Here is a 12180-nt window from a genome sequence, read left to right on the forward strand (position 1 = left end):
ACCACGGCCACCCCTACGCCCACGGCACGCACCACTCCCTCGACCACTCTGGCCCCCAGCAGCACCACCTCGGTGACCCCCTCGACCGCTCCAACCACAGCGTCGACTCCCACCGGGGCGCCCACCACCACCCCTCTCCCCGCCACGCCCACCCCGCAGACCACTCCCTCGACCACCCTGCCACCCAGCACCACCTCCGTCACCATTTCCACCGCTGACACGGCCGCGTCGACCTCCACCGGGCAGCCCAGCACCCCTGGCACCACCACGCCCACGCCAGGCACCACTGCCCCGACCACTCTGGCCCCCAGCACCGCACCGACGACCACGGCCCGTTCCACGGCTCCCACCACAGCGTCCTCTCCCACCACGGAGGTCTCCGCGCCCGCCACCACCGTGTCCACCCTGGGGACCACTCTCGCAACCACTCTGCCACCGAGCACCAGCTCTGCGGCCCCGTCCACGGCTGGACCCACAGCGTCCACTCCCACCGCGGGAGCCACCACAAACCCAGCCCCAGGAACCACTGCGACTCACGGAGACACCACCACGGCCACCCCTACGCCCACGGCACGCACCACTCCCTCGACCACTCTGGCCCCCAGCAGCACCACCTCGGTGACCCCCTCGACCGCTCCAACCACAGCGTCGACTCCCACCGGGGCGCCCACCACCACCCCTCTCCCCGCCACGCCCACCCCGCAGACCACTCCCTCGACCACCCTGCCACCCAGCACCACCTCCGTCACCATTTCCACCGCTGACACGGCCGCGTCGACCTCCACCGGGCAGCCCAGCACCCCTGGCACCACCACGCCCACGCCAGGCACCACTGCCCCGACCACTCTGGCCCCCAGCACCGCACCGACGACCACGGCCCGTTCCACGGCTCCCACCACAGCGTCCTCTCCCACCACGGAGGTCTCCGCGCCCGCCACCACCGTGTCCACCCTGGGGACCACTCTCGCAACCACTCTGCCACCGAGCACCAGCTCTGCGGCCCCGTCCACGGCTGGACCCACAGCGTCCACTCCCACCGCGGGAGCCACCACAAGCCCAGCCCCAGGAACCACTGCGACTCCCGGAGACACCACCACGGCCACCCCTACGCCCACGGCACGCACCACTCCCTCGACCACTCTGGCCCCCAGCAGCACCACCTCGGTGACCCCCTCGACCGCTCCAACCACAGCGTCGACTCCCACCGGGGCGCCCACCACCACCCCTCTCCCCGCCACGCCCACCCCGCAGACCACTCCCTCGACCACCCTGCCACCCAGCACCACCTCCGTCACCATTTCCACCGCTGACACGGCCGCGTCGACCTCCACCGGGCAGCCCAGCACCCCTGGCACCACCACGCCCACGCCAGGCACCACTGCCCCGACCACTCTGGCCCCCAGCACCGCACCGACGACCACGGCCCGTTCCACGGCTCCCACCACAGCGTCCTCTCCCACCACGGAGGTCTCCGCGCCCGCCACCACCGTGTCCACCCTGGGGACCACTCTCGCAACCACTCTGCCACCGAGCACCAGCTCTGCGGCCCCGTCCACGGCTGGACCCACAGCGTCCACTCCCACCGCGGGAGCCACCACAAGCCCAGCCCCAGGAACCACTGCGACTCCCGGAGACACCACCACGGCCACCCCTACGCCCACGGCACGCACCACTCCCTCGACCACTCTGGCCCCCAGCAGCACCACCTCGGTGACCCCCTCGACCGCTCCAACCACAGCGTCGACTCCCACCGGGGCGCCCACCACCACCCCTCTCCCCGCCACGCCCACCCCGCAGACCACTCCCTCGACCACCCTGCCACCCAGCACCACCTCCGTCACCATTTCCACCGCTGACACGGCCGCGTCGACCTCCACCGGGCAGCCCAGCACCCCTGGCACCACCACGCCCACGCCAGGCACCACTGCCCCGACCACTCTGGCCCCCAGCACCGCACCGACGACCACGGCCCGTTCCACGGCTCCCACCACAGCGTCCTCTCCCACCACGGAGGTCTCCGCGCCCGCCACCACCGTGTCCACCCTGGGGACCACTCTCGCAACCACTCTGCCACCGAGCACCAGCTCTGCGGCCCCGTCCACGGCTGGACCCACAGCGTCCACTCCCACCGCGGGAGCCACCACAAGCCCAGCCCCAGGAACCACTGCGACTCCCGGAGACACCACCACGGCCACCCCTACGCCCACGGCACGCACCACTCCCTCGACCACTCTGGCCCCCAGCAGCACCACCTCGGTGACCCCCTCGACCGCTCCAACCACAGCGTCGACTCCCACCGGGGCGCCCACCACCACCCCTCTCCCCGCCACGCCCACCCCGCAGACCACTCCCTCGACCACCCTGCCACCCAGCACCACCTCCGTCACCATTTCCACCGCTGACACGGCCGCGTCGACCTCCACCGGGCAGCCCAGCACCCCTGGCACCACCACGCCCACGCCAGGCACCACTGCCCCGACCACTCTGGCCCCCAGCACCGCACCGACGACCACGGCCCGTTCCACGGCTCCCACCACAGCGTCCTCTCCCACCACGGAGGTCTCCGCGCCCGCCACCACCGTGTCCACCCTGGGGACCACTCTCGCAACCACTCTGCCACCGAGCACCAGCTCTGCGGCCCCGTCCACGGCTGGACCCACAGCGTCCACTCCCACCGCGGGAGCCACCACAAGCCCAGCCCCAGGAACCACTGCGACTCCCGGAGACACCACCACGGCCACCCCTACGCCCACGGCACGCACCACTCCCTCGACCACTCTGGCCCCCAGCAGCACCACCTCGGTGACCCCCTCGACCGCTCCAACCACAGCGTCGACTCCCACCGGGGCGCCCACCACCACCCCTCTCCCCGCCACGCCCACCCCGCAGACCACTCCCTCGACCACCCTGCCACCCAGCACCACCTCCGTCACCATTTCCACCGCTGACACGGCCGCGTCGACCTCCACCGGGCAGCCCAGCACCCCTGGCACCACCACGCCCACGCCAGGCACCACTGCCCCGACCACTCTGGCCCCCAGCACCGCACCGACGACCACGGCCCGTTCCACGGCTCCCACCACAGCGTCCTCTCCCACCACGGAGGTCTCCGCGCCCGCCACCACCGTGTCCACCCTGGGGACCACTCTCGCAACCACTCTGCCACCGAGCACCAGCTCTGCGGCCCCGTCCACGGCTGGACCCACAGCGTCCACTCCCACCGCGGGAGCCACCACAAGCCCAGCCCCAGGAACCACTGCGACTCCCGGAGACACCACCACGGCCACCCCTACGCCCACGGCACGCACCACTCCCTCGACCACTCTGGCCCCCAGCAGCACCACCTCGGTGACCCCCTCGACCGCTCCAACCACAGCGTCGACTCCCACCGGGGCGCCCACCACCACCCCTCTCCCCGCCACGCCCACCCCGCAGACCACTCCCTCGACCACCCTGCCACCCAGCACCACCTCCGTCACCATTTCCACCGCTGACACGGCCGCGTCGACCTCCACCGGGCAGCCCAGCACCCCTGGCACCACCACGCCCACGCCAGGCACCACTGCCCCGACCACTCTGGCCCCCAGCACCGCACCGACGACCACGGCCCGTTCCACGGCTCCCACCACAGCGTCCTCTCCCACCACGGAGGTCTCCGCGCCCGCCACCACCGTGTCCACCCTGGGGACCACTCTCGCAACCACTCTGCCACCGAGCACCAGCTCTGCGGCCCCGTCCACGGCTGGACCCACAGCGTCCACTCCCACCGCGGGAGCCACCACAAGCCCAGCCCCAGGAACCACTGCGACTCCCGGAGACACCACCACGGCCACCCCTACGCCCACGGCACGCACCACTCCCTCGACCACTCTGGCCCCCAGCAGCACCACCTCGGTGACCCCCTCGACCGCTCCAACCACAGCGTCGACTCCCACCGGGGCGCCCACCACCACCCCTCTCCCCGCCACGCCCACCCCGCAGACCACTCCCTCGACCACCCTGCCACCCAGCACCACCTCCGTCACCATTTCCACCGCTGACACGGCCGCGTCGACCTCCACCGGGCAGCCCAGCACCCCTGGCACCACCACGCCCACGCCAGGCACCACTGCCCCGACCACTCTGGCCCCCAGCACCGCACCGACGACCACGGCCCGTTCCACGGCTCCCACCACAGCGTCCTCTCCCACCACGGAGGTCTCCGCGCCCGCCACCACCGTGTCCACCCTGGGGACCACTCTCGCAACCACTCTGCCACCGAGCACCAGCTCTGCGGCCCCGTCCACGGCTGGACCCACAGCGTCCACTCCCACCGCGGGAGCCACCACAAGCCCAGCCCCAGGAACCACTGCGACTCCCGGAGACACCACCACGGCCACCCCTACGCCCACGGCACGCACCACTCCCTCGACCACTCTGGCCCCCAGCAGCACCACCTCGGTGACCCCCTCGACCGCTCCAACCACAGCGTCGACTCCCACCGGGGCGCCCACCACCACCCCTCTCCCCGCCACGCCCACCCCGCAGACCACTCCCTCGACCACCCTGCCACCCAGCACCACCTCCGTCACCATTTCCACCGCTGACACGGCCGCGTCGACCTCCACCGGGCAGCCCAGCACCCCTGGCACCACCACGCCCACGCCAGGCACCACTGCCCCGACCACTCTGGCCCCCAGCACCGCACCGACGACCACAGCCCGTTCCACGGCTCCCACCACAGCGTCCTCTCCCACCACGGAGGTCTCCGCGCCCGCCACCACCGTGTCCACCCTGGGGACCACTCTCGCAACCACTCTGCCACCGAGCACCAGCTCTGCGGCCCCGTCCACGGCTGGACCCACAGCGTCCACTCCCACCGCGGGAGCCACCACAAGCCCAGCCCCAGGAACCACTGCGACTCCCGGAGACACCACCACGGCCACCCCTACGCCCACGGCACGCACCACTCCCTCGACCACTCTGGCCCCCAGCAGCACCACCTCGGTGACCCCCTCGACCGCTCCAACCACAGCGTCGACTCCCACCGGGGCGCCCACCACCACCCCTCTCCCCGCCACGCCCACCCCGCAGACCACTCCCTCGACCACCCTGCCACCCAGCACCACCTCCGTCACCATTTCCACCGCTGACACGGCCGCGTCGACCTCCACCGGGCAGCCCAGCACCCCTGGCACCACCACGCCCACGCCAGGCACCACTGCCCCGACCACTCTGGCCCCCAGCACCGCACCGACGACCACGGCCCGTTCCACGGCTCCCACCACAGCGTCCTCTCCCACCACGGAGGTCTCCGCGCCCGCCACCACCGTGTCCACCCTGGGGACCACTCTCGCAACCACTCTGCCACCGAGCACCAGCTCTGCGGCCCCGTCCACGGCTGGACCCACAGCGTCCACTCCCACCGCGGGAGCCACCACAAGCCCAGCCCCAGGAACCACTGCGACTCCCGGAGACACCACCACGGCCACCCCTACGCCCACGGCACGCACCACTCCCTCGACCACTCTGGCCCCCAGCAGCACCACCTCGGTGACCCCCTCGACCGCTCCAACCACAGCGTCGACTCCCACCGGGGCGCCCACCACCACCCCTCTCCCCGCCACGCCCACCCCGCAGACCACTCCCTCGACCACCCTGCCACCCAGCACCACCTCCGTCACCATTTCCACCGCTGACACGGCCGCGTCGACCTCCACCGGGCAGCCCAGCACCCCTGGCACCACCACGCCCACGCCAGGCACCACTGCCCCGACCACTCTGGCCCCCAGCACCGCACCGACGACCACGGCCCGTTCCACGGCTCCCACCACAGCGTCCTCTCCCACCACGGAGGTCTCCGCGCCCGCCACCACCGTGTCCACCCTGGGGACCACTCTCGCAACCACTCTGCCACCGAGCACCAGCTCTGCGGCCCCGTCCACGGCTGGACCCACAGCGTCCACTCCCACCGCGGGAGCCACCACAAGCCCAGCCCCAGGAACCACTGCGACTCCCGGAGACACCACCACGGCCACCCCTACGCCCACGGCACGCACCACTCCCTCGACCACTCTGGCCCCCAGCAGCACCACCTCGGTGACCCCCTCGACCGCTCCAACCACAGCGTCGACTCCCACCGGGGCGCCCACCACCACCCCTCTCCCCGCCACGCCCACCCCGCAGACCACTCCCTCGACCACCCTGCCACCCAGCACCACCTCCGTCACCATTTCCACCGCTGACACGGCCGCGTCGACCTCCACCGGGCAGCCCAGCACCCCTGGCACCACCACGCCCACGCCAGGCACCACTGCCCCGACCACTCTGGCCCCCAGCACCGCACCGACGACCACGGCCCGTTCCACGGCTCCCACCACAGCGTCCTCTCCCACCACGGAGGTCTCCGCGCCCGCCACCACCGTGTCCACCCTGGGGACCACTCTCGCAACCACTCTGCCACCGAGCACCAGCTCTGCGGCCCCGTCCACGGCTGGACCCACAGCGTCCACTCCCACCGCGGGAGCCACCACAAGCCCAGCCCCAGGAACCACTGCGACTCCCGGAGACACCACCACGGCCACCCCTACGCCCACGGCACGCACCACTCCCTCGACCACTCTGGCCCCCAGCAGCACCACCTCGGTGACCCCCTCGACCGCTCCAACCACAGCGTCGACTCCCACCGGGGCGCCCACCACCACCCCTCTCCCCGCCACGCCCACCCCGCAGACCACTCCCTCGACCACCCTGCCACCCAGCACCACCTCCGTCACCATTTCCACCGCTGACACGGCCGCGTCGACCTCCACCGGGCAGCCCAGCACCCCTGGCACCACCACGCCCACGCCAGGCACCACTGCCCCGACCACTCTGGCCCCCAGCACCGCACCGACGACCACGGCCCGTTCCACGGCTCCCACCACAGCGTCCTCTCCCACCACGGAGGTCTCCGCGCCCGCCACCACCGTGTCCACCCTGGGGACCACTCTCGCAACCACTCTGCCACCGAGCACCAGCTCTGCGGCCCCGTCCACGGCTGGACCCACAGCGTCCACTCCCACCGCGGGAGCCACCACAAGCCCAGCCCCAGGAACCACTGCGACTCCCGGAGACACCACCACGGCCACCCCTACGCCCACGGCACGCACCACTCCCTCGACCACTCTGGCCCCCAGCAGCACCACCTCGGTGACCCCCTCGACCGCTCCAACCACAGCGTCGACTCCCACCGGGGCGCCCACCACCACCCCTCTCCCCGCCACGCCCACCCCGCAGACCACTCCCTCGACCACCCTGCCACCCAGCACCACCTCCGTCACCATTTCCACCGCTGACACGGCCGCGTCGACCTCCACCGGGCAGCCCAGCACCCCTGGCACCACCACGCCCACGCCAGGCACCACTGCCCCGACCACTCTGGCCCCCAGCACCGCACCGACGACCACGGCCCGTTCCACGGCTCCCACCACAGCGTCCTCTCCCACCACGGAGGTCTCCGCGCCCGCCACCACCGTGTCCACCCTGGGGACCACTCTCGCAACCACTCTGCCACCGAGCACCAGCTCTGCGGCCCCGTCCACGGCTGGACCCACAGCGTCCACTCCCACCGCGGGAGCCACCACAAGCCCAGCCCCAGGAACCACTGCGACTCCCGGAGACACCACCACGGCCACCCCTACGCCCACGGCACGCACCACTCCCTCGACCACTCTGGCCCCCAGCAGCACCACCTCGGTGACCCCCTCGACCGCTCCAACCACAGCGTCGACTCCCACCGGGGCGCCCACCACCACCCCTCTCCCCGCCACGCCCACCCCGCAGACCACTCCCTCGACCACCCTGCCACCCAGCACCACCTCCGTCACCATTTCCACCGCTGACACGGCCGCGTCGACCTCCACCGGGCAGCCCAGCACCCCTGGCACCACCACGCCCACGCCAGGCACCACTGCCCCGACCACTCTGGCCCCCAGCACCGCACCGACGACCACGGCCCGTTCCACGGCTCCCACCACAGCGTCCTCTCCCACCACGGAGGTCTCCGCGCCCGCCACCACCGTGTCCACCCTGGGGACCACTCTCGCAACCACTCTGCCACCGAGCACCAGCTCTGCGGCCCCGTCCACGGCTGGACCCACAGCGTCCACTCCCACCGCGGGAGCCACCACAAGCCCAGCCCCAGGAACCACTGCGACTCCCGGAGACACCACCACGGCCACCCCTACGCCCACGGCACGCACCACTCCCTCGACCACTCTGGCCCCCAGCAGCACCACCTCGGTGACCCCCTCGACCGCTCCAACCACAGCGTCGACTCCCACCGGGGCGCCCACCACCACCCCTCTCCCCGCCACGCCCACCCCGCAGACCACTCCCTCGACCACCCTGCCACCCAGCACCACCTCCGTCACCATTTCCACCAACCCTGGTCTCAGCTCCACTCCCACTTTTCCCACTACAGGTAAGTTTTCTCTGAGTTCTCCTTTCGGTGTCATGTCTTTCTTCTTCTCACCGCCTTGCTCTGTGGTCTTTTGAAACTCTTTCTGCTGTGTTCAGTTTCTCTCATTTTTCTTCACCTACAGCTCCCTTTGTCCTGTCCCACGCCCACCTGCTATGTCTCCTGTCTTGCTGTCCTTGCCCAAGTTCCACTCCTGGCACAAGTGTCGCCTGCCTGTGCCTGTGTGTCTGCCGTCCTCAGTGAGCACCGTGGCTGCCCCCTTTCCTCTGTCCTGCTCTGCGGTTCCCATTCTGGCGTGATGTGCACATTTTGCGTTTCCACAGTGCTGCAGTCAGGTTTTCACTGATTCTGTTCCTACCTGAGTGCTGGGGGTTTTGGGGGCAGGAGAATGGTGCCATAGTCTTCATGTGATCCTTTGCGAGATCTCTCTGTGCCACTTTTACTATGATGGTTCCAGGCTAGCCCTTAAGCATCCAGTGCAGATCCAAATGCAGCTGCCCTGGCTGCTGTCTGCCTTCAGTGTCCTCCGGCTACCTGGGGCGTTTGTGCTCTGTATCTTTCTCCCTGCTGTGACCTAGCTCTCTTCCTCCGGGTGGAGGTGAGACCTGCCTCCCTCTGCAACTCTGGAACGTGGTGCTACCGGAGCTCAGCTCATACACGCACACAGCATAAATACACTGTGACTCTTCCGAGCAGCAGCCCCAGATTGACAAGGGGAGCCGGCATTTGCAAACGTATTCCAGTTAAAAGACCTGAGCGCACGCATGAACAGACATGACCTGTAGCTATGCTCGCAGCTGCCGGCCCTGTGTCTGCCCAGGGCGCTGCCCAAGCAGTGAGTCAGTGGAAGCGAAGGGCAGTTGTTGAGATTCAGCTCCTACCGTCTCTCAGGCTTGGTGCCAGCTCCTGCTCTGGGTCCCACGTCCCCCGGCAGGGGGCTCTGTCCCTGGCTTTCCCACCAGTGGGTCTGTCTCGCTGGGCTCTCTGGCTCTCAGACAAGGGCCTGAGCACCTGCAGGTAGGAGTTCTGGGCCCCGTGTTCCAAGCTGTGGAAGGTGACCCAAGTGCTGAGGCCCCTGTCATCCACATGAGGGACCCAGATGTGAGTTCTTGCTCCTGGCTCCTGGCTCCGGCCGAGGCCCTGCTGTGACCCAGAGGGAAGATTTCTGTGTCTCTCCCTCTCTCTTCTGTCACTCTGCCTTTAATAAATAATATATCTTTTTTTTAAAGTTTATTGAAATGTAACTTAAAGATAAGTTTATTTTAGCGTAAAATAAAATCAAAACCCACGTATACAGGACTGGCTTGTGCGTGGCAGGTGAAGCCACAGCCTGCAGTGCCAACATCCCATATGGGTGCTGGCTCAAGTCCCAGCTGCTCCTCTTCCAATCCAGCTCTCTGCTGTGCCCTGGGAAAGCAGCAGAGGATGGCCCAAGTCCTTGGACCCCTGCACTCATGTCGGAGTCCTGGAGGAGGCTTCTGGCTCCTGGCTTTGGATTGGCGCAGCTCTGGCCATTGCAGCCAACTGGGGAGTGAACCAGTGGATGGAAGACCTCTCTCTCTCTGCCTCTCTTTCACTCTCTGTGTAACTCTGACTTTCAAATAAAGAAATAACTCTTAAAAAAACACACATATGAGGGATCTTCAAAAAGTTCATGAAAAATGTGTATTATGAAAAACCTATGCTAGGATTTCAATTTTTTGTGGCAAAATTAACTTATATTTTGACTGCATTTTTCCATGAAATTTAAAAATATATTTAAAATATTTATTTACTTGAAAGGCAGTTACAAGAAGGGGAGAAAGAAAGAGAGAGAGCAAGAGAGATTTTTTTTTTTTGACAGGCAGAGTGGATAGTGAGAGAGACAGAGAGAAAGGTCTTCCTTTGCCATTGGTTCACTCTCCAATGGCTGCCGTGGCCGGCGCGCTGCAGCCGGCGCACCGCGCTGATCCGATGGCAGGAGCCAGGTGCTTCTCCTGGTCTCCCATGGGGTGCAGGGCCCAAGGACTTGGGCCATCCTCCACTGTACTCCCTGGCCACAGCAGAGAGCTGGCCTGGAAGAGGAGCAACTGGGACAGAATCTGGTGCCCCGACCGGGATTAGAACCCGGTGTGCTGGCGCTGCAAGGCAGAGGATTAGCTTATTGAGCCACGGTGCCGACTGAAAGAGAGATCTTCCATTGGCTGGTTTACTCCCCAAATGGCCATAGTGGCTGGGGCTGGGCCTGTCCAAAGCCAGGAGCCAGAAGCTTCTTCCAGGTCTCCCACGTGGGTGCAGGGGTCCAAGGGTTTGGACCATCTTCCACTGCCTTCCCAGGCACATTAGCAGGAAGCTGGATCAGAAGTGGAGCAGCCGGGCCTCAAACTGGCACCCACATGGGATGCCAGGATTGCAAATGGCAGCTTTTACCTGCTGAGCCACAACGCTGGTCCCTCCGTGAGTGTTTCTGAAATAGCTTTGTACCTACTTGCTGTGCCTGTGCAGACAAATCACAGCCTGAATACCCGTCTGCCACTTTCACGAAAAGCCGAGAGCGCAGAGCTTTTCCATATCCTGGGTTGCTTGGCAGTATTGGAGAGCTGTCGATAATCACTTCCCCTCCTCTGTTTAAGCCAAGTCTGTTCTCTGGCCTTAAACTCCAAGTTCCAGGGAGTAGAAAGGAAGCAATTTCTGAAGCAGGGCCAAGGGGTAGTGACCCTGTCTGTGCCCAGGCCTAGCCGGGCCTCCCTAGCCTCATTTTCTCCCGCATGGCCTCTCAGTCTCTGTCTCCTCTCATCCCATGTGTTTGGGGGCTGACCGTGCTGGGCTCCAAGACCTGGCCCAGGCTGCATCTGTGTGGACACACCCCCCTCTTTGTCTTCTGTCTGTAAAAGTGGGATGACAGTCCCTGTCACTCACACACACACACACACACACACACACCCCGTCTGACCTCAGGGTCCAGTCAGACGGCGTCCACGCCAGCACTTTGCGAGCTGTGGAATGCTGGGCGTGTGCGCATGCCTGAGCAAGCCCTCATCCCTTCCAGTGATCTGCGAGAACGGAGGGTCATGGAACAACGGCACCTGCATTTGCACAAATGGCTTTGAAGGAGACAGATGCCAGTTCCTGGTGGATGAACAGTTGTGTTACAACGGGGGCTTCTGGGACGGGATCAAATGCCAGTGCCATCTACCCTTCTACGGGCCGCGCTGTCAGGAGGTGGTTGACAGCCTTGATCTAGGTGAGTGGGCCCCAAGTCCTCCCCAACCCTGGCCCAGTGCCTGTAGGAATACGGCCTCCTCGGGGTCACACTGAACGCAAGTCCAAACACTCCGAGATGAACAGGGCGAGATACACCCTGGGAGGACATACCAACGCGACATGGAGTGATTTTTCACCATCAAATACACTTACCATAAATGAGCACAGATGGCCCCCGACGTAAGATGGTTCCACTTTAGGTTTTTCCACTTTGCAGTGGTGGGAACGGGAGGGTGTGCAGTGTAGTCTTGGCCCTTTGTGGCCACGCTGGCCGGCCATGGCGAGCGCAGCTCCCGGTCGGCTCCACGGTCACCGCTGTGTGGCTGAGCTGGGGAGTTGGAGTTGGGTAGGTTAGGTGGACTCGTCGCATTTCCGACTTAACGATGGTGTCAGCCTATGATGGGCATTTCTGGGCCTGACCTTGCTGGCGGTGGAGGATGGACGAGGAGGCAAGGCCTGTGTGTGTGGTGGGGGAGGTGTCCGAGGGAAAACAGGGG

General features: G+C 66.7%; 1 protein-coding gene across 1 annotated transcript in view; it reads left to right on the forward strand.

Moving 5' to 3' along the window:
- LOC100358395 (mucin-17) overlaps positions 1–12180 on the forward strand; it is a 65091-nt gene that overhangs the window by 46802 nt on the left and 6109 nt on the right. The window contains exons 2-3 of the mRNA XM_089321955.1: positions 8250–8443; positions 11469–11663. Of these exons, the coding sequence (XP_089178081.1) occupies positions 8250–8443; positions 11469–11663 (389 nt within the window). The remainder of the gene's footprint in view (positions 1–8249; positions 8444–11468; positions 11664–12180) is intronic.

This window comes from Oryctolagus cuniculus, chromosome 19 (genome assembly GCF_051225735.1).
Source record: "Oryctolagus cuniculus isolate XC-2025 breed Fujian yellow rabbit chromosome 19, ASM5122573v1, whole genome shotgun sequence".
NCBI classification, from domain to species: Eukaryota; Metazoa; Chordata; class Mammalia; order Lagomorpha; family Leporidae; genus Oryctolagus; species Oryctolagus cuniculus.